The sequence below is a fragment of the Melanaphis sacchari genome, unplaced genomic scaffold (assembly GCF_002803265.2).
Source record: "Melanaphis sacchari strain LSU unplaced genomic scaffold, SCAv2.0 Contig92_pilon_pilon, whole genome shotgun sequence".
In the NCBI taxonomy this organism is placed as follows: domain Eukaryota; kingdom Metazoa; phylum Arthropoda; class Insecta; order Hemiptera; family Aphididae; genus Melanaphis; species Melanaphis sacchari.
Window position 1 is genome coordinate 830,123 of NW_020271656.1, and position 27,733 is coordinate 857,855.

Below are 27,733 nucleotides of genomic sequence, written 5' to 3' on the forward strand. Positions count from 1 at the left end.
TATGTTACTATAGTTGATTTGTAGTTTATATATTTATTAATTTATTATACATACAATTAATTTATATGAAACTGTATTGGAGTTATAACTGGAAAGATTTATGCTTAATTTATTTTGTAAAACTATTAATAGTCTATATTTCTCAAGGTTAAAATGTATAACACACGTATATTATATTAGTATAATATATGAAATATTACTTTTCATGAAATCATAATCAATGTATAGTGAAAGGAAGTTCAACCACAACTTTTAAATTAATAAATTGTAATATAGACACATACTACTTATTTAAATGTACACGTTTATATTATAGTATCAGACGTCATATACATAGTAATATTATAATACAGTAATATTTTAATTCTTTAAATTGTTTCTTTTTTTTTTTTGCAGAGGTGATGCGTTCCTTGAATCTTACATCGACGGTTTGGCAAGATCTCAGGGCCCCGTGGTCAGCGGGCCCGAGGACGAAGATCAAGACGGCAACCTGATCCGTGCTGAAGACAAACAGTTTCAGGGCGATGAAGAATTTCCGGACGGCCGAGAATTCAAGTTCAATAATTTGTCACAAGTGAGTTTTTTTATACGTACGAAATAAACATTATCTACTTAACTAGATTAAACCAATAATAATAAATTCGAACACAAATATTATCGCGTTAAACTGTTTGAGCTGAGGAGTGAATAAGAGGGTTATTTTATGTGTAGTTATAAATCGTGTCATGTGCCCGCTCCAAAACAATTCGAAAACCGTAAAGCAATTTGATGTCCGTTTTTTGCTTATCCGTGAAAGCTATTAATGAAAAACCTCGAGTCATAAATCGTCGGTCGTTTGTTATTAAACTCTATAACCAAATGTATTACCCGACGGTCACAAACGTTGAACAGAATAAATACTAAAAGCCAATTGAACGCGTCATTAACCGTATAGTAATAAAACGATGGCAATATATTATAAATACTATATAAGGGTTGTTCACTGTCGTCAAATCACACATTATGTTTGCTTTAAGTAATTTCGTACTCGTTATAACGATTTTAATAACTAATCACGCTAATAGTTATTAAAACAAAATACTACACAAACAATATATGACATGATATATATTATACTGTGAAAGATGAACAAATTAACTTATTTTTTCAAAATTATTTTTCTAATTAATACATTAAAATGTCATAGACAAAGCACATGAAATTACGTGAAACTTTAAACTGTATTATATATCCCTAGTTTTCCGGCGTAAAGAAGAATTTATTATTTTTTATTATTACACATTATGCAATATAATTAAAACAATGAATTAATGAAACATTAAAACCTGAACATTAATCACTACATAATAGTAATTTTCAATAAATTTAGTTATATAATAATTATACTGATAGTTTTATGTATTATTATAACATGCACTTTTATTTGCTTAAATAATGTCGAGTTATATTTAATTGTATTTCCGAAAGAGTACGTTTATTATTCCGCGAATTATTAAAGATGCTTTTTATGGAAATATATTATGATTATACTTATTTTAGGTACGGAATAATTTTACTATAATATAATAGTACAGCATAGATACTATAATTCTACAAGGGTATTGTTCTAAAAAATTAGGCAGACGCCGTATTTCGTTGTTTACCTAAAATCGGCATGGTGTGCAATTAAACTTTCTTCGAAGTTCTCTCGACCTGCTGTATATAACTGCGCAGGCAAAGCAGTCCAGAAATGGATTTAATAATTGCATTATCTCTCGCCGTTGTATATAATAATAATAATAATAATATTAGTATACGAATTGAAGGGACTGAGCACGCCCACGAGCATTTCATTTTCAAAAGCAATGCGCTTGTTTGGAACAAACCCTCGAGGTTTATTTATTTATTTATTTTTTTTTTGTTTTGATTTCGGGTGGATTTTGATAAAACAAAATTTCTTTGGCCGAGAAAACTTGTGGGTAGCTTATTCGAAAAAACTAACTGAAACCCACGAACGAATTAATGCGTTATTATTTTCTTGTCTCCCCCCTCCCTCCGTTGCAGTTTGCGGTCCTATTGTTCTACACACGTCATTATATAGTATTATGTGTGCATATGTATGTATATAAATGCACGCCACTCCATCGTACTCGACAAATGCCCCCCCCCCCCATTCATGTAGTAACTGAACAACACCTGCTGAATACCAATGAGACATCGCGTTCGCGTTACTCGATAATTTATCGATTTTGGTGAATATTTGATTCGCTTTCGGTTTATATATGTATAGATTACGCATATATTCTTTTATTTCCTTCTCATCTTATTATTTTTTGAACGCCGCTCCTTTTCGTTCTTCCCCACGTCTTAGAAGATATAATTCGGAATTCCGATTATTATTTCTATTCACGGCCGTCGCGCGCGGTGTCATTATAGGTATAATATATAATTATTATATTATTATGTATATCTTATAAAACGAAATAAATAAGACGATATATTTTCTAAAACCCGTATCGATTATAGTGGCAAACAGCCACCGCATACGCATTCATTGTATATAGTCCGTATAATAGTCGGGAACATAATATTAATATTATAGCCACTCTGGTGTTTTATGCCCAGCGGGTGGTCCGATGACGATCAGACGGTTTGATGTACTTGTTGGCGTATATTAAAGCGTATCATATGTTGTTGGCGGTATGTCGACCGTACGTACTCAACCATTATTTTTGATTTTTCATCAATTCATCACTTATCATTATTGATTCAAATAGTTATAAGCATCTAATGTGATATTTATGATGTAGTCGTGTAAATTTATTTAGACTTCATGTTTTGAATGCATTAATATTATAAACAAATTGGTCAGGCGCTAATAAATACGATTTATTTTGTATTTTTAAAATTATTCTAAATATTACTAGGTAAATTTAAAGCAAATCTAATAAAAAAGAAAAATATTTATGTTTAATCTAAATTAGTCGATTTACTATTTTAGTGACTTCATGATTTAAACACAAGTTTATGCGATCTGGACATTAATTATCGATTATGTAATGATGCATAAAATATTAATGTTATATTAAACAAGTTATTAATGTAAATATATTGTATTGTTAACCTTAATTTAATATTGGGTAAACCTATCAACTGCCTCTTAATTTTAATAAGTATTGTTATTTTATTTTAAATGAAATAAGAATGTGAAAGTTTTTCAGTTTCTCTGATAGATTAATTAAACAGAGTATTCGGGATTACATTTTAATTTAATTTCAGTTACTTTGATGAAAATTTTCGAAAATCAACGTTGCGGAATTTTACGCGAAATGTCTCTTAAGAAATAATAAGGTGTTTAATTAAATTGTATCATCAGCGAATCTAAAATAGTAGTTATTATAATAGTCTGCAATACCGAAAACAATTTTTACCGTGTTCAGCGCTTTTTAGCATTGTATATTATATTATGGAGAAGGATATTGACTCGTCTTGCACACTATCGCTTCTATCCAAAATTTAATAAATCAGCATTTCTTTTTTCTAATGTTCTTTGTATAAATAAAGATAATACCTACCAAAACGATTTTAATTGTTAAATATTTTTAATATTCTACTTTTCATTTGTTTATTCAATAACAATGCGATTTTATAACTTTCGATTTATTATTTCCTATTGTTATGGTTTATTCTATTTGAATTCGATTACAAACTGGTGAGTTATTTAATATAATGTAGTCATCACAGATCCAATGAAGATTTGATACTTTGCTTTTTGTTTTGTCGACCATAAAGAAACACGTCAACAAAATTGATAATTGATTTTGTATTATTTGACTGATTGGACGTAATGTCGCAGTCATCGTAGTTTCTCGTCTCGTTCAGTTGTTTATCTTGAGGGGATTATTATCGAACTACGTCAACACGAAACTCTTCATCGGGATGAAAACGTACGATTCATCCTTATCTTTAACGCGACAGACTTCGTGTCACGGTTATAATTGCGAAAAAAATATATTAAAAACTCATCACGTCATAAAAATTACCTAGTATTTACTTTGCTATGTATTTATTATTATTTAAAAGAAAACATTTTTTCTCTCGTGATTTTGCCGTCGTTAGCAATTTCATTCTCCGACTTAGCTGTAACTATTTATATAGTATAGGTATATAATATAATATACTGTTTTTATACTTTTGGAACGATGGCGTTGTTGACTTCATTGCCCTTGCAGATTCTTTTCCCTTCGTCTTTTTCTTCTTCTTCTTCTTCTTCTTCTTCTTCTTCTTCTTCTTCTTCTTTATTTGGTTATAATAATAATTATTACAATAATATTCTATACAATGGAAAAATCGCTTTGGATCGTAACCCCGTGGCTGATGAATTTTTCATTTTTACTCTACATTGATCTTTTGATCAACATATATAAACACAATATTATGTGCTGTTAAATTTGTAACAATAAATATTTTATTTTATCTATTCTTTAAGAATAAGAATTGTTTCCAGTACCCCACTGAACGTGTTTGTATAATATATAGGTATATATACTATAATACTATGTATACTATAATTTATATGTGTACTGACGCGACTGCATGACAGCCCGCGGTTTCGGACTACAGCATCCTCCCTCCCTTTGTATAGCGGCCCCAGAGTTTGATGATGATCGATAGCAGTGTATATAGGTATAGAAATATGTACATTATAGTATTTGGCGAACGACCGAGCTCCATTTGTCAAAATTATAGTCGTACATTGTGCGGTTCGTCAATTTTTCTGACACTCGAGCATTAATCAGACTCTTGTTTTTTACCTCTAAAACAACGCCCACTATATTTTTTTAGATATTTTGTAGGTAAGTACTGGTTGCACTCCTCACAATAAGTTTAGCGTAGCGTGTCATTTGTACCAAAACTGCTATGACAATAGTGACATTCTATATATCCAGTGAAAAAAAAATATATAGTTTTTAGACGTAACTTTTTTTTTTTTGGCGCTGTTCTATTATTTATTTTGAATACAATTATTAAGTATAATTATTATGTTTATATTTTTCCGTCACGAATGTGTTTTTATTTTAAGAAAATCTACTCTCAAAGTGCAAATGTTTTGTACATAGATATTTTCAAAAAATTGAATGCAATCTATTTAGCACTTAATCGTGTTGTATATTTTGGGAAAAAGCCAAAATGATTATGATTTACGTAGAAAGGTTGGTCAGAATGTTGTTAAAAAATTATTGTTTAAAACACTTGCACTTCCGTTCAGGTAAATGAGGTTATAATTATTAATTGGCCTATAAATAATATTATTTAACGTTGAGATGTATAAGATTAATAATACAAAGTAATGTAATACCTCGAGAGCATAACAATATTGTTATCTTTATAATGGTATGATATTATATATGTATATTTTATTATGCGGAATAAGAATATTTTATTTTAACCAAGTGATAACACAATATTATCATTTATTAGTAATTAGTAATTACTAACTTCGATGACATTATTATTATTTGAAAATAATATCCACGTCATACATTTATACATAAGTAGTAAGTACATTATACACTAAATGGGTAGGTAACCACTAATTATTTATTGTGTTTGAAAATCAGTATGATTAAAAAATACCATACTTCTTACTCATTAATCAAATAATATGTATTGTCATTGCACATATATGTATGATCAAATTGCGCATTGATTTATATTTTTAATTGTGAAAGCTCTATTATTTTAAACGCATTGCAATCTATACAATTTTCCACCGGGTGAATTGAAGAAGTATAAGCTCAATAACTACATACACGTATATATATTATATATTATAATATAACAGTAACGTTGCTCCTATTATTTTTATAGTTACCTCGTTCTTATAAAACACTTTCTTGTGCCGTTTCTTAATATTTCAACTGCAGTGTTTTAGTAAAATTGAATTAATTTTTTTCTCCTTTAAAATAGAAGGGCTGTTCAAAATTAAATTCTTGTATTATTCATTAACCGCTAGCACGCGTATTCCACTGAAAAGCGTACGATAATAATTAATATTTAATGCATCGTTCTAATTTTACGGATTCGGTACATTTTAGATTATTTGACAAAACTATTGTTGAAATTGCTTTAATCCGGACAAGTAATTAACTGTATGGGTAGCCGTATAAATCGATCAGTAGAAGAACTCTTAATCCATAAACGGTGTAAAACGAGCGTGCGTCCACTGATGACCCTCTTATAGTTATTCTCTGATATATGATTCAATGTGCTACTTTACCAACACACACACACACACACACACACCCGCACGCGCAGTTTTGGCTTAAAACCTAAAACTCATTAATTATTAATATTAATGTATTTTAATTGCAATACTGTGTAACATCCTTATCACCTTCCAGCTATATTATTTATTTATTATTATGTATTATTTCAGTAAATGATACATATTACTCTGATAATATATTGGGTTATTGTCATTATTATAATGCTATTAAGTCAATGCCTGATATTAAAGTATAACGCGAGGATTGTAATTACTAATGTTTTGGTTTTTTAGTAAAATATATTAACGACGAAACTTTAATAAACCACACACATAATGAACGAGTGTTATTTCATCATGTATTTCTAAAGATATCTATCTACTAATAATGATTAAAGTAATATTAACAAGCTAAAAATATGTAGTAATGTATAATGTATTGTTGTTTTTAATTCTATACTCATTACAAACTACTATTGTAAATCGTATACAACAAAATGGTCGTCTTATATTTTTTTTATAATTTAACTAGACGAAATCCGTTTACATTATTATCATATTTTTTTCGGTTTTATTATATAATTTAAAAATGTATGAGGTATGACTGGAAGTTTTTCAATTCCGTATTTTTAGATCGATAAACTTTACGGTAGCGACGCTTATAAAATGTGTTTTAGAAACAGAAATATAAAGTATACATATATAAATGAAAAAAAAAAAAAATAGAAAGTCGTTATAAAAACCAATAGCTTGCTTGCCTCGCTCGGAATCTCGAACATCGGATAAATCGACTACAGCCATACAACGTATATATTATATATTATATCGTGTTTCAGAGTCCACGGAAAATCTGTTTGGCTTTTTTTCTCTTATCCATTAGGTAATAATAATTATGCTATTTACCATCGTTCGTTTGACTTGGATGTATTCGCAGCAGTTACATTATATTATATACGTATAATATATATTATATATATATTATGTTCTTCTTCGGTGTAGTTATTATATGCATTCCGGCAACAATATGTCTAACAAGCTAGTATGCGCAAATCGGTAGCTGCGGCCTCCTCGTACACCAGGACTTACTCGTTTATTTTTTATTCGCTTCTCTTGTACTTTAGCAAAGATTTCAATTAAAAATAATAACCACGGTCCACGGTCGGATACTCCAGGTGAACGGACGCGGTAGGATTACACATTTATAAATAATATGCTGTGGCGTACAATACTACAGTCTACTGCGTGAATGATATTTGCGTTTGGTGTAGAATCGCACAATACGTATAAAAGCCAAACTGAATGCGTGCATTAAAATAATAATATCCGTGTACGTATATATAATATTGCTCGAGGAAAGTTTGTTCGCAAGAGACGTAGTCCGTCTTTGGGGAAGGCCCCCATATAACGCGGCATTTTATTGTACTTAACCTTCCCCACATGGTATGTATACCTATTGTCGGACGGATGCTGGGCCGGTTGCAAATAAAAAGCTACCGCGATTTCTCCCCTAGCAGCGATGTGTAAGAGCGTACGGGAAACCTCGCATTATCCCGCGATATAGAGACGCTGTAGAGCATGTACGACACATCATCGGTCTGGTTACTCTGTACACACACGTTTATATACATATAATAATTTATATATAGGTACTATTCGTGAATATTTCCTCGTTCGGTAGATTTTGACTTACACGAATTGATTTAAAAATATATGAAACGCCCGCGTGACAATATGAACGACGACTATACTCGATATTAGACATTAAATATTCATTAATCATCGTGTGATGCAATTCTTATTTTATAATATAGTCGCCCCACCCGCTAAAACCGTTCCAAAAACGCCGAAGAGTTATAATATGTATTGTTACATATCGTCGTTTGAGAAACATCATGGCCTTCTTAATTTTCCCAACTTTTTGCTAGGAATCTTTAAAGTTAAAGCACGCCTATCTCTTAGAACTACTATTATATCTAAAATGTATAAGTACTGTCTATTTTTGAAAAGTCATTTTTACTAAAAATTCACGAGATTGGCCTTGATAGTGTTTCTAATACTTGCACTTTAAATAGACCACGCGATGGCATTTTGATTTTTCACAGTAAACATGTCGCTCTAAGCTTAAAACTATAATAGAACTGACTCACGCGTCTTAATCCGTTGATATACCTACACATAACGCAAATTCGAATGTTCTGAGATTGGCTATGATGGTTCTTAAATGGCGATATTATGTACTGGCGATTTATGATTAGAAACCGTATCAAATGTTTTTTCGTGTGTATCGAAATACGAAGTTACAACGGAAGAATATTGCATACGTTACTTGTGTAATATAATTATTTCATTCGGTTGCCTGTAGGATAAAAAACGTTTTTGCCATTCATCTGTTTAATCGAAGGTATCTAATAATAATTGCTGTAAGAAAAATGAATAACGCCGACTGAAGTATAGGTAGTATAGATAGTATATATAAGAAATGCGTTTTTTCTCTCATTTAAACTTTTGTATTCAACGTTAAAGTGTTATTGTACTTTTACTTTCAAGTACTCACTAACAACACTTAAAGTCGTAAAAATGTAATAATTATTTCCCTGAATGTTAAATTAAATTGTATCATTAATACAGTATTATTATTTTTTTTTTCATTGTGCAAATTTTTTTCTTCGTATTTAATGACGTTTTTAAAAAGAAACTTGACGTTCAAATTATCAAAACTCATAACTATATACATTTTTATTTATTTTTATGGAATATTTTATATTGTTTTATTAGTTCTAATAAATTTGTCGCATAAATAATTCCAATGTTTATTAAACTTCTATAGCGATATACATTTATTCTCTATCATTGTATATATACATGAATTATTATCGAAGTTATCGCTTTTAATCGTCTACGACTTGACTAAAGAAAACAGTATCTCGAGAGCACTTAGATGTTTATTTTAAAATCATAAAGCATCGTGTGTATTATGATTCATAATACGTAAATCCAGACCGAAATTTTAATTTTGTCTCTGTTTCGTCAATCTCAAGTTGTCATTTATTGATGTCTGAAATGATTGTGGAAAAAAAATATTCAATTTTCGAATCTTTTGCCAATAGCACAAATACGGATGAATACGGCGCAGTGCCAATGTTGCAGCAGTTGTTTATACGTGTGTCGCAAAATCAATTTTTTCAGCAGGTTTTGTGCGTGCTAAGACAATAATGGAACGTGCTGTCTAAAACACCGTCATTCGCTTTTTTATTCGATATATCATCAGCCGCAAATTCCCAATCTGAAAAATATGTTTATTATTTATGCGCGTACATAATAATTTATTAATTTACGTCCATGAGGATTCACACGTAGTACATAATTATTTTTATAATATTATATAAAACAAACATAATACGATATATACCATAGTAAATAATAATACTATTTATAAAGATATAAATATTTATTAGCTATTACAACCAACTATAATATACTCAAAGGGAGGGTCGTTAGACTCAACATTTCGGTATCTTTTATAGCTGATGAGATATAAAAAAATGTCTCTGAACACGTTTGAATTATTCAATGAGACCAATTTGTAGAGAATTCCATAAAACTGAACAGAACTATAAAATGTGTCTAACTAGTGATAGACGTACAAAGTTTTAAGATACAACAAGTCTAAGAATTCATTGGTATTCCTTCTTTAAAAAATCGAATCTTATTAAAGCTTTTGTGTAGGTTTATTGAGTATGAGTGGAAAATAAAATATTCCTTATTTATTTTTCTTTATCCTAACGAAAGAAAATAATTTTGACATGTTTATATGTATTTGGTCTTAACTAAATTGGTGAGCCACCAAACACACAATATAATAGGATATTACGTTTCTTCGGTAATTCTCATTAAAAAACAAATAAAACAATACGCGTTTGCTTCTAACGTTCTCGAAAAAAAAAAAAAAAACAATTACACAAAAATATCACCAAACTTCACTCGTGAGTCTGTAAATCGCAATAAGTCACACTACCTACTGTATGATGTTGTAACAGAGTAGTGCCGCCACTGAAGACCAAGTATTTTTACTGTATCGCGTTTCATTACCGCGGTACATCGTTCCGTTTGTGTCGTGCGTAATACGCAGCTACCGCTATAATTGCCGCCGCGCCTCGCATTTCGTTATACGAGACGATTTCGCTATAAACATAATTATAAACAAAGTGCAATTAGAATTAATGTACTTGAACTCGACTCGAACGACGTCGGTCGTGGAGTGTGGGGAGGTTAATAATAATTGCTCTATGCGTGCAGCACTATAAACCTATAAAGTCGGTATATTATGGAAATCGATATGGGCCGTCAGCAGTGTCACCTAATACGCGTGCAGTGTACCGTTTTGCGTGTATTGCTATGTAATATTGTTATTATAGTCCATTACTATATTCATATTGGATACGCTACGTTCTTAGTTTGCGGGCCTCACCCATTTACCTTTGATTCCGGGTTTATAAGGTCTGTAAACAAGTCCGAACTTCGGTCTCGTAAATATCGTTAATTACGACATGCTTGAAATAGAATTTTCGTTATTTATGAACGGATCACATGATAATTCGTGTTAACAAGTACTTTTTATATTATCTTCAACATATGTTATTAATACTGTATGGTATTGTTATGCATAGCAAATCATTTTATTATACAGGTCAAGTTAAATATGAATGTATTAAGTATATTACGAATTATTATTAGGCATTTATGAATAACCACGTTTTATGTTGGATACAGTGATACTTAAAAAGTAAACATTAATTTTCTTAAAAAGTGTTAGCGGTCTTGGAATATTTTTTTACATTATTTGATGTTGTTAAAGAACATTTAAAAGATAATTTAATTTTTAAGCAATTATACGTATTTTCATATCTAGGAGTAATTTATTTTTCTGAGACTTTCAGTTTATAAAAATTAAATTTCGAACGCCGTTAGTTAAAAACTCATAAAATATAATATTTAATGTTAGAATTTTAGATGAGCGGTGTTGCGGAAAAAAATTTTACGGTATATCCTGTACAACTGAACTCTGATTATCTAAACTTTGAGTACTTACTTATCACTGATTAGGTAACTACTTGTTTGACATTCAATTTTTTTTGTAGGTATTTGAATTCTCAGAAAAATACTCTGCTTTGGAATATGAAATTAAAATGTTTACTGCCATTAAAAAGAAGTAAAACCTATTAAAAATAGTAAAAATGTTGTTTTTGTAATAACTTCAAATGAATTATGGAGTGCAATATGTTTGCAAAAAATGTTAGTACTTTTAAAGATAATTAATGTTAAAAGTATCACCTTGTATTAGTTTATTGTATCAACACACATAACCAGGGAACAATCTGACCTTTTACGCATTGAGTGTTAAAAAGGGGTTATTGTAGTTGTACTGTATTGTAGTTGGCTCTCTCTCGACTCTCGGTAATAACTAATAACACTAATAACTATAATAATTATTAAAATTAAACGTGAATAACCGTGTCGAGTTCACGAAAACATTTTACATTATCTAATATAATTTATAGAATGTTTATTAGACTATTATAGAGTATACATTTAAAACGATGTTAATAATTGTGGACTATTATTATGATTTTTATTGAGATTTTATTACTTTCCGTCTGCTATTATTATTATTTTTTTTAATCTCTTTCCAGCAAATTTTGATTGAATAAAATTGTTATGCAGAAACGAACGCATATACTAATAAAATAGCCGTCGGACAGTTATTTTACACATCATGAAGCGTAAACAATTAACATCAATATAATAACTATTAAAAGAGGTGACTGCGATTTTAAGAATTCAATGTTTACATATACATTATAGGAATATTATGTTTCTTACTACAAATTGAGTTCGCGTGTTCGTATTTACATATGATTATGATTAGGCATTTCGCAGTCATGATATATTATTATTATTATTATTGTAATATGCTTGACGACGAATTCGGTTCAATGTGTGGGTATCTAATATAATTAATATAAAAATGTTAGAATTTACATGTTATATTTATTATTTTATAGTGACAGCTGTCACGTGCATTACCTGGATTAATAAAGAAAAAAAACCATTATTATTTTTTATTATTTTAAAGAATATGTAGATATACGATTACCTGCAGCTGCTGCAATGCAGCGAGTCCGATAGTCATTATAGTCAGTCATTATTATAGTTACTTTTGCGACTCACCTTCCAAAGTTCGTTTGTGCGCATACACACCTATATACAATATATAAATATATTAAAGTAAATGGTCATAAAAATGATTTAGTGTTTAATCAACTATTTAAGTAATATACATTACACATAATCAACCGTATAACAAGTTGTGTGCGTCATCTTTTCGGCAACGTATTATGTTAAGAGTGTAAGAGCGCATTCATTCAATTGCCACTCGAAAAGTAAAACATTTGCCACCATGTGGAATGACGTTTTAAATTTAAATACGATTTGAAACTGACTGTTTTCCAGCGCGTATAAACACTGAATACTGATCGATATAATTATGTGATGTGGATTTGGAAGACATATTTGAACTATCTACTTAATTTTTTTTAGATCATACTAATAACTTTTACTCAAATTTGAACATTCACTTATTACAATAAACCATTTTATAAAAAATAAAAACGTTATTTAAGTTTTTGTTTATTCAAAAAAAACAAATTACACTTTTTCAGATAAATAAATATAAAAAGTTTTTTACAAGATTTAAAGTAAATATATTAAAATGTTTATATTCGTTTTCAATATGAAAACTCATGATTTTTATATCTAAGGCATGGAAATTTGAAAAAAATCTTTTTAAGTTTATCTCTTAACGGAATTAAGAAAAAAGTTACCATAAAGCTATACGCTCATCATAATAAATTATGGGTTTTAATTGTCCGCATACAGGTGGTAATTGTCCGTTATCCCTAAAGAATACTGTGGTTATTGACCTAAATTCAGCGCTTGTACAACAAGATATTTGTGTGTGTATTTTATGTTTAATATACATACATTATATGCATATGGTATATTGGTATATAGTGCACATCATGGTACTTTTATTAATAATTGTTCAGTAATACATATATCGGTTACTGAACGAACGCCTTAAACGATAAATAAGAGAATAACTGATCGGTCACTTATGATGTCTGTCTTCGTATATTTTCGATGCGTTTTAGTCATAAACAGATACACGACTATTGCACGTGTAGAATGTGTAATCGAATTTATGTATAATAATAACGTACTGAGACTAATATTATGATAGTCATCTTCATCTGAAAAACCGTCATCGTTTACAAACATTTTATTCGCATTATACGATATTATTATCGGCCGAAAAGCATCTTACGTGTCGCAGATTATCTCTGTATAATCATTTCGTAATTTGTAACGACATTTTTTTTATTCTAGCGCCCTTTAATATTGCGGACGACTCGCATAAGACGTCCAAAATCTGTTATTTTTGTAATTTACGTATTGTATTATACCGTCAACAGCTTTAAAATAAAACCAAAAGAAAAAAACCCATAAAGAGTTGGCAAAAGTTTTATACGCGCTAATTGAAAACCCGTGTACGGAGGACCAACCGAAGAAAGTTACCACTTGCGTTATGACCGGAATTGCCCACTCGTCCTACCCAATATGTCACTTCCATTTTACCGACCTTATACGTATATACACTGTGCCTTTTACGAGTCGATGAGTCTTGAGAGTCTTCGTAGCGTATGTGCACCTGTAGTGTTAACACAACGGTCTTGTGGCGAGGGGGGAGAGAGACATATTTAATCAAGTGCATCCCGGACCCGATGCCAAATCCAATCGTCGGAAAACCTAGTTGTACGTATATATGCTTGCGTTTGTTTGCCAATCGCAATTAAGCTGATCCCTGTATCGCTCGAACAAAATTGTATCACCAAACCAACTCTATAATTTTTAATTGAATCTGCGTGATTACAATATTATGTTCTAGATGTTCTAGACGTATTGTAAAGTATATTAAATTGTTTAGTCGTAAAGGTAGGTACAACTGACCGTTTGGAAAATTTTATCTGTATACTTAGCAAAAGCTACAATACTGATGGAATATAGAGCGTGGCGTACCAATAATGTAGGTGTGTTACGTGAAAATTAATCTATTGATTTCAAAATGTATTCGTATTTTCGGCGTACCAAATGAGCTATGTTTTTGTATAAAATAAAACATTCGTTTTCCTGTGCGCAAAAACGTATTGATAGTTATACTTTAGTTTTTCTTCTAATCATATAGACTTATAATCGTTTAAATAATTTATTTTAATTATAAACAGTGTGTCATAACTATATTGTTTTAGCAGAGATGAATTATTTGAAATAAGTAAACAACATGTTATTGTTTCATTATCTTTTTTAAATTGTTTAGTTTTTTTTTTTTACGGCAACCACTACTCATGTTATTTTTGTAAGCTGTGACACAATATTTTCTGAACATATTTTATGTATAAATAATATATCGTGTATCGCATTTGGTGTATGAATATTATATTACTGATATGAACTTATAGATCGGTGGAATAGTGAGGTTAAACCAAAAACTTTTCATCTAAACGTAAAGTATATAAAATTTTGTATAAATAAAAATACTTACAATATATTTTATTCAATAAAAAAAAATAAAAAAGATACAGTCAGATATCTAGAAAAAGTTAGAGTATTAATATGTAAATTCTATGAAACATCGTAAACGAAAATTAAACAAAAATTTATATATATATGCTATTGAATAGTTTTAATTATTTTTTTAATTTTCAAAACTGAAGTCGTGTGTATATTATATAGATAGTCATCTTGTTTTTTATTTTTATAATATATATAAATATTGTTCTATACCATCACTATCACTCATACTTGTTTAAAAAAATATTTACAGATAGTATAATTCAAAAATAATAATAATGAAAAAAGTTTCCAAGATTAAATAATTTACATTTTTTTTACGAAGTTTTAACATATTATGCATTTTTTTATGTATTAACTATTCATTAATTTAATCCATTTCATTTATTTTTATTATTACATGATATTTTAATTACATTATCTAATTTAGGTCGAAATGTACTGTAAATAAATCAATACATTCAAAATTTATTTTCTCGAATTTCAAAATGTTATTAATGGTTAAAATGCATGAACGATATTGAACAATGAAAACATATAAAGAATATTTAATGAACAGATTTTATCTTACTAAAAATTTCAGTTTGTATTTTTCGAGCGTATCTATTTTTTATAACGCCGTAAATAAATATTTTTACACCAAGAGATTGTTCTATGCAAAATTTTGTTCTTCGAAATCCATTTGGCTTTACAAACTAACCGGATATACCGCGTACGCGTAAAATTAAAAATAAAATAAAAAGTAATTGGATGGTGATGTCACACATTTTAGTCCTCGACTATATATCGACTCGATTTTCTATTATTAGACCACGGTCGACCTTAACTAAACGGAGTAGAGCCTAAATGAACTTGGCGCCAACTTTATTTTCTGTAAGTGTATTAAATTTCGTTTTTAAGTAAAATGTTAAATTTTCCTCTGAACATAACGCATAATACGGTCGTCGGTAATTATTATCAATATTACATCGGTATACAATGATATATGTTATCTGTATGGTAAAAAATCTTATTTTGTAATTTATTGAGTTGTAACTAATTTTCGAAGTCGGTGGTGCTCGATAATCCTTATTAATAAATCTTAAGACAAAGTAAAGAAAAGAATTTAAAAAAAAAACAAAACAATAGAAATTAATGGATGAGACAGCCTTTATAGTAGCCACGGGAATTTATTCCCCTTTATTTGCATTACTCGGGTACGTGTATAGTTTCATAAAAATATATTTTCCCTTACCTCATTATTATTATTTTTTTCTTTTAATGAAATCCTTACACGTTTTATGAGCACCGCGGTCCATATTAATTATAACCAGTTTTATTTTTCTACCACTTTAATTGTATTGTTATTAATGCCGAAACGTAACCTTGTTTACAGGATGAAGACGATTATGAAACCAGTAGTGGATCCATAAGATCTGGTTCGGGGGATGCGGCTAGTTGTGATATTGGATTACTCGAACGTCTTATACGTAGTCATCCGATATGGTTTCTGCCCGGAATTCAACGGGCCGGTGCTTTTCACTTATTGCAAGGCAAAGACGACGGGGTGAGTACATCAAATGTCTGCATATTATTATTATTGCCGGATTTTTGTCATCGCTGTTATTAACTGCTGTTGTCTCGGATTTTTAAGGCAGTTTAGAAACAAATTAATCGTATTTTCACCGTTTCAGAATTTCGTCGTGAGACAGTCGAGTCAGACGGGCACTATGGCCATATCCGTTCGTTTACCCAGCGGCAAAGGTCCGTACATCGAACATTATCTCATACAAGCCACTGCTGACAATCGATTAGCTCTGGAGAGTTCAGACAATAAGTTTGACAGTATCCCCATGTTAATTGCTCATTACGCACAGTGCTGGTAGGATTTTTGTTTATAAATTCGTCGTTGATGTTGAAAAAAAAATTTAAAAAACATAGGCACAAAAGTATGAATTATGTATTTAATATCGTATTTAAATATTTTAGCGATGAACTTCCTGTACAGCTTATGTTACCAAAAGCTATACAAGAAGCCAAAAACCGACAGCAACTCTCTTCTCTAGCATTACTCGGTCAAGGTTGGTGATTTTTCATTTCCTAATAATTTACTAGTTTTAATTAGTTATTAAAATGCATTAATTTTTTTTTTTTTCAGAATTCTGGAGGTATCCTATGGCTAGTTCAAGAATTTCTCCAACTTTGGATATATCACCAAATGATGAACCTACAAAGAGAACATTAAACACGTCTATTCCCAGTAGTGCTGCCCACAGCCAATCGAGTAGTCTTAGTAGCTTCAGTAGTGGTGAGATTTATTCATTTGTGTATAATATTAATGATTAATGATCTATTGATCTATATGTATTTTCGCAAAAAATGTATTTTACCGTTATAATTTTTTAAACGACTACCATCCAATGTTTCAATATTTTAATATTTTTTTTTTATAATTACTTTCAGTTATTGTTAAAAAAAAAAATAATAATCATAAGTATATACATTTTTACCGATAAAATTACAGATTAATAATTTAAAAATCAACCTGTATATCTATCTATCTATTTACAGTATATTTATATGTTTTTCGTATTATAAATATTAATTTATGATATTTTTTATTTATAGGTAATAATAATCAAGAATCTGCTTTTACAGACAATCATCTGTCTATAGAAGAATTATCAACTAGTCCAGTAGAAAGTATACAACAAACTAATGGAATTCTAACAACGTTCAAAAGTTCTTCGAAAGAAGGTAATCACTTGTCATTATAGGCATAACATATAATCTCAACAATAATAATTGTTTATTAATGTTGTTTATATTTTTAGGTACACCCTTTTCTTCCGATAACTTATCACCACCAACAAGTCTTGTAAGCGGTCGAACAAGACCCACGCCTCCCAATACGTTAAACCTTAAAACTTCTAATAGTCAAATAGTAAGTTCGGATGTTGTAAGTTCAACTCATATAGCTAAAACACCACCACCACCTCCTCCACGTTGGGCCAAGCCTGTTGCGGGGCAACAAAATTTCACTGTAACTACTACTGTGACATTTAGTCTTCATAAAGAAACAACTCCCTCACCACTTATTCAAGTATCTTGTGGACCGTTATCAAAATCAACAGATGACAGTGAAATCATGCCAGTTATCAAAAGTCCACTAGGTTCTGAAATAACATCCCCAATTTCAGACACAGGAGGAGGATTACGTTCCGGTCGTCGTACTAAAAGAAATAGAATTAAACAATCTAGACACTATAGAGAAAGTGATATACTAGAAACACCTAATATCTATCATAAAAGTACTTTTGCTGATAAAGTTAGTGACTATGAAGATGTTTGGGGTCCTGACTCGTCTTTATCTACCTTCAAAACTCCTACTCAAAGCAATAGTGGTACTTATAAAAAAAATGCTCCTGAAGTTCCTCAAGAGATGCCACCTGATATTTTGGAACAAACCACCAGTATTCCAACCATTCCTAAAAATACACTAGGTCTTGTTTTACCACAAAATCAAATTAACGATCTCCCATCTATCACGGACAGCACAACCAGTTTATTGTCACCTGGGTCACCAGAGACAAAATCACCTGTCCCTGAAGATGATACGGCTGAATCTAAACAAAACAGCCCTTTCTATGCCGAACCTGCTGATGCCATAAGACAAGTAAACTATACTAATCATTTATATTAAAAATTAAAATTGTCTTATTATTATCTAAATTTAAATGTTTAGGCAGCTTTCCTACGTCGCAAGTCTAAACCGTCAGCAAATAATTTCCGAAACCGTCATTCAGAGCCGAGTTTTCTCCATCAATGGCCAGCATTAGTCGGCTGTAGCCAATTAACTCGTATTGATTCTAAAGAAGAACTGCTATCTCCTAATGGTAATTACTCTACCAACCAAGCGTTCTCGTCGTCTGTAGACAATATACCGTTGTTGAAAAACTCCAGAAGAGAACCGCTAAAAACTGGTAAGCCTGTAGAAACTCCACGCGTTGGCCCACCTAAGCGTGGTCAAGATGGTTCTTGGGCTGTAGATTCTAGTTGGGAGTTTATTGGCAATGAAAACGAAAATGCCAACTCATTAGATAACTCAGATCAAATAACTACTGGACAACCTAATGATTGTTTAAGAGAATCCCCTGGACGCAAAGGACCTACAATACAAGAAATTATTTTGAATAGGTAAATTAAATTAAATCCACCATCTGACCTTTTTTGATATTGTCCAAAAATATTTTATTTATGATGTTAAATGATTTTTGTAATAAACATTCTTAGGCTACCACATTTAAGTTTGTACATCAAAGAACCCAGTTCAACATCTCGAAACAATGGTAATACTGAACAACCTGATCACCAATCTAATGATACTGTGAATAACAATACATTGAACTTGAGTGGCTTCAGCAACTTGTCTCTACTATCTCAGAATAGTGATGATGATTCTAAAGTAAATTAAATGCTAATTTCAAAATATTTATATTTTTTATTTAATTATTTGATTTTTACATTACAGACGGAATTTTCCGAGCCATGGGATAGTTCAAGATGGGAACATTTATTACCTGTCGCTAATAAAGAACAAAATCAAACACATTTAAAGCCAGTTAATCGTAACAAAAGTTTCTCTGAACGCTTAGACCCACTTTTAGGTAAGATGTTTGAACGTTTTATTAGTGTAATAATAGGTTATAATTACCTTATTTTGAATAATATATTTTATTCAGATCTAAACCTTATTGGTCGGGTCCTTAAATATTTTTGACAGATAAACTACTCTAAAGTAATAAAAGTAAAATATAATTTAATATTACATTTCATACTCAGGATTAAATGTTGTGATATTGCAAAAGTTTTTTGCATTGAAATTTAAGAATTTAATTTAATTTAAAACGGTTTTAGAACTGTATCCAATTTAACTTGAATGGTAAGTGTTTAAACGTTGTGATGAGTGTACCTAATTTACACGGTTTTCTAAATTTTTAATTCACTGCGTGTGTTGCGCTCTTTGTACAACATACAACACGGGCTTTCAAACATAAAAAATAATATATATTGTATATATATACTTACTCACGGACATGGATGACAGCTTCTCTCATCAGTCATCAGCCATCACCATTCATGATTCGCTGTGTTTCGGTAGGTATATAACTAAAACGGTTACACGTTACACCCGAGACCTGGCCGAAACCGTAATAATTTGCCGTGAGCACAGCTAATAACGAATTAATAATCATCTAGTATAAATACGTAGTATACGTATATTGTGCATATCAAGTATATTATAGTATAATAAGACGACGAGGTCGCTGGTCGAATGGTGAATATGCGAAAAATATACATTTAGTATATATAATATATACGTATTTAGGCGATTACACTACATTGCTTGGTAAAATCGCCCAAAGCTTTTCGAACACACAAAAAAACCGTATTGATATTTTTATCAAAAATATTCAGAATAATAATACGCCTCGTTGGCTTGTTTTTCCTATGATGAATTTGTCTAACGTTTTCACAAATATGTGTGTATCTGTCACTAATATTAATATACTAGCCATTTCATTCTCATTACGCCATTAATTTCGGCTAGCTATTATACTCGTAGGTATGATAATGATATAATATAATTATTTAGATATACCCAAACGTGTTATTTAGCCTGTAGTCAGAGTTTAGAACATTCATTAAAAAAAATAAATACATACATATTCGCCGAGTTCAAAAATTAAATGTATTCGCGTTTAAAATTAATTTTTTCTTAAAAAATATATTCACTATTACATATATTAAAAAAAAAAAAAGTTAATTAAAAATCATCACCGTTATTCATAAAAAGAGTAAAATACGATTTTAGTAAAACATTTTTTGTATTGCCTATAAATGACTAACTAGTTCATTTTATAAACTATAGAGAATGGATTAAGATGTATTATTATTAATATAAGATTTTATCTCGTCTTTTAAGACTTAACGATTTCAAAGTTTTGAATTTTTAAGTTATCGTGAGTTGTATTCACGGAGATATATTTATATATATATGTATATCTGTGGCTGTGTTTCACATACTACTACCATAAATAATAGGTAGTAAGCGCTCTCTGACTTCCTTACACGAGAGTTGTGGGCATAAATAGGTACTTACATTATATTCGTATCTTATTAATTTATTATTCAGACATATATATTATTTTTTTAATAAGAAAAAATATTTAGAACATATATTTAATGTTTTGGATTAAAAGAATACACATTATTGCGTCGAATTTGTGTTCACATTTATTTGTAAGTTTAATGCATTCTCAATCATAATTTATAATGTATAAATTAAGCTTACTTTAATATATTCTAAATCTTGCCTGTAAGTATAATATTCGTTTAATTTGCGAACCATAACAAAGTTATGTAATATAATACATTTTTTAAATGAGATATTTTTTGATATTCGACTCAATTTTTCAATTTCACTTACTCTGTCGTTTTGACTACTTAAACGGAAAAATAAAATAAAATATAGAGTTAAAAATCATTGTCCGTATTGCAGACGGGTTTCAGTTACATCAAGTGGACGTGGTGTCTATAAATTGTCGGTGATCTCACGAGATAATGATTACACCCGAGAGTCATTAAAATCCCGATAAAACGAGTTTATACTGCCGACAGCCGACTGTATTTGTCTGCAGTGTACAATTAATAATAATTAAATATTCAAACAATTTCCAGTCGCGTTCAGTGTGCTATATGTCTCCAAAATAGCGGCTCGTAAAAGTGACGTCTATTATTTTTCAACGTATATAATATATACTTATTTATAAAGATTTAAAAAAAGTTTTAAAAGTACAAGGTTGTACGTGGGCAGTTTATAATATTATAATATTTGTAGCAGAATTTAATAATACCTGCAGCAGTAGTCTATTATATATTTAATAATTTTTTTTTACTTTTACAAGACCTCGTTATTGAGTAACCTACAACAGCAGAGGTAACCCACATATTTATTCCATTTTATCGCTGTACAAAAAAAACATAATAAAAAAAAATGAAAGATTTATGTGCTTGTTTCATCCCTCTACCGTGTTATAGGTTTTAAAAATGAAATTCATTCTTAATTGACGGTATAATTTTAATCCAATAAAAACTTATCTTTATTTTTATTGTTTATCGTTTTAAAAATACTCGAATACAATATATATTTTCTTTGACTAGATTTATAATTCGTATTATACTATTATGTGGTAGATACCTACGTTGGTTAGTTATAACCTTTTGCGACATAAGGGTCATTAGTTATCATGGACATTTACGACTAAAAATAAAAGAAACATTACATCCCGATTTATAGCCCTACAGTAGGCAACGTTACCGTCATTTATTGTTTAAGAAAATTTAATAATTTTCAAAATAACAATGGTCTTACGTTAGAAAATCATTTTATATGACTTTTTATATTTTATTTAAATGCATTAAGAAGTTCGTAGTGCATTATATTTGTATAAATAAATATTTAATAATAAAAATACCTATAAATAATATAACTAAATTGTAATATAAAATAATGTATCAGATAAGTAGGTACATAATTGTAAATATATAATCTTTTATGTCGTCCAATATGTTTTAACTTCATGAAGTTTCCTACTCACGGTTATGTCTTTAACTTTGTCTCTAAATTATGGGGTTCGACATATTATAATATTAATATACATTACATTATTATATATATATATATATTTTATTTTTTTTTAATTCGACGCCTACTAATATTTTTATCTTTAAGAACTAGAATTCTACTCGTGTAATATCTAAAATAAAATAATAATAATAATCAAGGTTAGTTTTTACTTAAAATACGAGTAGTTAATAGTTATATTAAATTTCATTATTACTTAGGAGTATATATACTTCATATACTATCCTACGCATGCGCTGATGTAGGAACTAATACACGAATTATATACCTACACAATTAATTAACTATTCCGAGTATCATAACATTATTTTTTTGGAATGGGATTATTTCACAATGATTTCGATAACCATAAGAAACCCTAAAATAATATTTTAAGTTACCCAAGTAATTGCGCAATATTTCCCGATTTTTCTTTTTGTTTTAAACTGGGTGCATATGGACTGCGACAAATTGATTCAGGTGCAAATGGGTTGCACCACCTATGTTGGACTAACGTTTACACTGATCATTTTTTTTTTTATCTTTGTAATTCTCACACCTATTCCTAGTTACAAATTTTATCTGGCGTTTACTATATAGTATTAACTGTGGTGTTTACGTTATTCTGTAGCAGTCCCACGGATCCAAGCATTGGCACGAAGCCGCTTGATGGCCCAAACCGGCACCGGTTCTTCAACCCGCGAGTACGCTCTACAGCTGGCCGCCGACAAGACCACCGTGTTTGCTCGGTCCATCGACAATTTCGTGTGCTGTACGGTCGAATCCAAGGAGACCAACCCGTCGGTGGTGATGAGGAACGTGCGGCAGTTCATGTCGGGCATGAAGAACTATCTCCTGAAACACGGCGAAAAAGAGTTCCAAAAAGTGGTGGAAAGGGAGCGAAGCCAGGTACTATACTTATATTACTGACTTACTGTAACTATGGTATTTTATAATCGCATTCGTTTGTTCTGTGCGTCTTACCTGATTATAACTATGATTTTAAATATAATTCTTTATGCCTGAACATAGTGTGTCGAATTTGTCATTAAAATCGCACTCATATACTATGTTCTACGGTTGTATCCAAACATTCCATTCATTAACGTAGAATACATTCTGTTCGTTGTTGTAATCGCCGTGGATTATTTTTTAATTACTCTGTTTCTCGTTTTTTGTTTACCTTCCGTCGTCCGCAGTTGAAGCCTACCGAATTCTTGAACCTTGACGTCATCCTGGAAGGTGTGATGAACAGGTTGGTGCTCAGGGAACTCCGAGAACACATTTATAGTCTTTTGGTCGACGAGTACGTCAAAAATGGCTCAATCCCGTCCATGGTCGAAAACATACACTATGCTAAGTCTAAGAGTATTCAAGACTTTGCTGTTCGAGTAAGTTTATATTCAAATAAGCGATTAATTATTTTAATCGAGTCATTAGAATACAAAGCAAACTGTTGTGCATGTATTTGTATTTTTATTAATTTAAAAAATATCTTATTAAAATAAATCAATCTATAAAATTTATTTTATTGAAATATATTATTACTCATAAATCATAATATTGCAATAGATTACACACAGGTACTCTTAAATTATTATTGTACCTGTATGATCTTAATAATAAAAATTGATTTGAAAATAGATAATTTAACAATTATATGTATTTTACTTTATTTTTAAGTATTAAGACAAATAGACCAAATTGTAAAATGTTTTAATAATTTTAATGTTACAATAGGAAAATTTGATACCACCCAATGAGAATGATTTGAAGAAAATATCAGAATGTTTCAAACGTCTTCAAGATGCATTCTTACCATTAGAAAAACTAGAACATCTGCTTTCAGCCATTGCTTTAATATTTAATGCTGTAAGATAATTTATAAACATATTATGTACATACCAGTTTAGTATAACCAAATTAAATTGTTCAGGTTAAAATGCAAAACCGGAATGCAGATTCATGTCTAGGCGCCGATGACTTCTTACCACTGCTTGTATGGGTGCTTGTTCAGTGCAATGTCCTTACAGCCGAATTGGAGGCAGAATACATGTGGGGACTGTTGCATCCGTCATTGATACCTGGAGAAGGAGGTTATTATCTAACTGCACTGTGCGGGGCTGTGCAGGTGTTAAAGAGCTACAAGTCATCCATGGAAGCAAATACTGTCAATGGTGTGAAAACATTAGGTTCTGACAACACGGTATATACCATAATTGCTTGTTTTTTTTACAAATGAGTATTAACTTATGTGTGTGGTTTTATTTTATTTTTTTTTTTTAGTTGAGTTATGATCCATTGAATGAACTCAAATCTGTCCTCAAAGTGGTTGTACCTGATGAAACAAATGGATCGCTATTGACCAAGACATTACCTGTTAGACCGCACATGACAACACGTGATGTTTGCAAAATCATTGCTCATAAACTACGCATAACCAATCCGCAAGATTATTCTCTGTTCAAATTAATTGATGGCCAAGGTAATAACGATTGAGAATTAACACTGTTTAATTACTGTTATTTTGTTAAACATCTTGTTAATATTTAATAATGTTGTGTTTGTAGAATTTTTGTTATCTGAAACCGATTGTCCACAAGATATCAAAAGTTCAACAACAGCATGTGGCAGTCATTGTCTATTTGCGTATAAACGAATCGATGCAAAAATAGCTTGGCCCCATTCACCTTCTCCCTAGGCCATAAAATTAGATAAAAAAAAAAAAAAATGATTATTATTGTTTATTTATTTTTGTGTTTGTTTTCTTTATGTATTTTTTTGAGATTATTTTATACTCTTGTATAACAATTTTTTCTTTGTGATTAGACTTTTAACCTGTGAACAATATCTTGCGTCGACTATTATCCTAAATGCTAGTCATAAAATTTGTGTGTTTGTCTGTGTAAACTTAAGCATGTACATAATGTAGTGAATACAGAATAACACACATTATTATAATAATCATAAGTATATTATTGTTTAGACGTTATGTTCTTTTTTATCGTGTCTAAAAATGTTTTTTTAAATTATTTTAATATTTATATAACTTTTTTTTCAAAGATATTTTATTATTTGTATGTTTTATAACTTACTTAGTTTATAAAAATAATATTTTGGCTCAATGACTGATAAGCTTGATACTTTATATTTATGCTAAAAATAATAATAATTTTTTTTTTTTTTTTATTGTATGTGTACAATGTACAAAAAATGACACGAGATCTGAAAATTTTTATTATTTTTTTGGTTTTTATACTTCAACTAACTGCGTCTAAAATATATTTTTTACTTTAAATATTTTAAAAATAATTTGTATTTTAATATATAAACTAATCCCAAATCATTTGATATTATATAATGTTAAAATATTAACAACATTAATGTTAAAAATTAGTTAACGGTTGCATTGTCTTCTCGTTTATGTTGTAAAATATTTACTCATATAATATTCTTGTGTAGTTAACAATAATTGGTATTAACGAATTCTTGAAATGAAGCAATTGGTTTTTATTTTTTATATACAATACTATTATTATAATTTTTTCAGGTAATAATGTGGTAATTTTGATAGCGTTTTTAACAAAATGTAAAACCATATAAATGAACATATATTTCTCTTATTTCTAATAAATAAAAATGTTTTCATTCATAACCATTTTATATTATAGATATTGATGTTATTACAATCCTAAAATAAAAAAAGTATGCAACAATCAACAATGAGACTGTCGTTGAATGGTACAATTACCCTTATTATTTATCTCTGCAATGAAATTACATATAGCATTATACATTAATTATCAAAGTGACTGCAATTTAAATAATATACTCGATATTTATTTAAAGTCATTAAAAAAGTGGAGACTATCCAATGGTCAATCAGAACAATATTAGTAAATATCAATACTTCGATAAAATATAATTTATGTTGATAAAAAATTTATTTTGTAAAAACTTTAGAAATTTAATATTTAGATTACTTACTCATAACTTATAAATTTTTCTTATGATCGAACATTGGAAATACAGTACTCGGTTTTTTTTATACATGTAGTCGAATTCGATTATTACGATGCCGTATATAACGATATTCGGAGTAAAACGATTCCAAGCAATGTGTTTGGTTGGTTTTATATCTTATGTGTATTACTTTTAGTCGCTTATAACGACATCGGTTACAACGATAATCCGGATATAGTGATGTTATTTTGATATGAAAATGGGTTTTTTATATTCACCTGTAGCAATTAATAATAACACATGCACAAGTATATAGTAAATTCGGTTTTGGTTCAAAGCAATAACTCTTAATCTTATCTGTAATAGATATATTGTATATGGCATACTTATTTAAAGTACCCCGTCTATTTCAGAAGTTTATTTTTTTATTGATCAGGTGCGTACTTTTGTTTTGGTAAACAGCGATATAATTATGCCAGAAGTATCAATGGTATTAAAAAATATTTCTAATTTTGTTATAAAATCTTATTCAAATTATAAACAAAGCACCATAACAGTTTGTTTTTTTAACAAATCGTAAACGTATACGTACTATGCACGTGCGTGCTTTTATTAAAAATTTTAAATACCTTTGATGTTAAAATGTGTAATCTTAAATAAAATAATACTGTAAAAATGTGTTTAATAAATCAATTTTTCAAAAAGATCAAGTTACTTTTTATAATCCGAGCATAACAAAGTTCGGTTGTAACTATCAGATTCTCTTGGTCCCTTGAAGATCGTTATAAGCGAATTTGACTGTACATATAAGAATGTATAAGTTTAAATTTTGTCTAAATCACTAACACTTTTAATCTTTTTTGTAGTTAATAATTTTTAAAATGTTCAATTTAAATACTTGATGCTTGACAATATAATACAAGGTTCCTCATACATACAATAGCTGGAATTAAAAAATAAAAGCATAAATACTGAAGAGAGAAAATCCTGCAAGTTAAGTACAACATAACGGTCAAATATTTATAATTAATAAACCTTTTAGATTTTTAACGGAACAATGATAGTATTGTGTTTTACAATGGTTTTGTCAGATGAACTTTTTTCTCTGTATTCACGAGTAGTTGAAAACCGGTTTATTCTTCAATTTTGATCAAATTGGATCTAGTTTA

General features: G+C 29.6%; 1 protein-coding gene across 6 annotated transcripts in view; it reads left to right on the plus strand.

The window, feature by feature from the left end:
* LOC112602991 (protein sprint) overlaps positions 1–25,607 on the plus strand; it is an 84,218-nt gene extending 58,611 nt beyond the window's left edge. For 4 of the 6 annotated variants that reach the window (XM_025351386.1, XM_025351387.1, XM_025351388.1 and 1 more), the window contains 16 exons: positions 397–574; positions 16,311–16,481; positions 16,609–16,796; positions 16,904–16,995; positions 17,073–17,222; positions 17,543–17,671; positions 17,749–18,590; positions 18,660–19,111; positions 19,208–19,379; positions 19,446–19,581; positions 23,233–23,510; positions 23,801–23,992; positions 24,342–24,473; positions 24,538–24,807; positions 24,888–25,086; positions 25,172–25,607. In XM_025351386.1, the coding sequence (XP_025207171.1) occupies positions 397–574; positions 16,311–16,481; positions 16,609–16,796; positions 16,904–16,995; positions 17,073–17,222; positions 17,543–17,671; positions 17,749–18,590; positions 18,660–19,111; positions 19,208–19,379; positions 19,446–19,581; positions 23,233–23,510; positions 23,801–23,992; positions 24,342–24,473; positions 24,538–24,807; positions 24,888–25,086; positions 25,172–25,302 (3,712 nt within the window). In that variant the 3' untranslated portion in view covers positions 25,303–25,607. The remainder of the gene's footprint in view (positions 1–396; positions 575–16,310; positions 16,482–16,608; positions 16,797–16,903; positions 16,996–17,072; positions 17,223–17,542; positions 17,672–17,748; positions 18,591–18,659; positions 19,112–19,207; positions 19,380–19,445; positions 19,582–23,232; positions 23,511–23,800; positions 23,993–24,341; positions 24,474–24,537; positions 24,808–24,887; positions 25,087–25,171) is intronic. The other 2 variants (XM_025351384.1, XM_025351385.1) reach the window with 1 other exon arrangement.
* Positions 25,608–27,733: the final 2,126 nt, after the last annotated feature.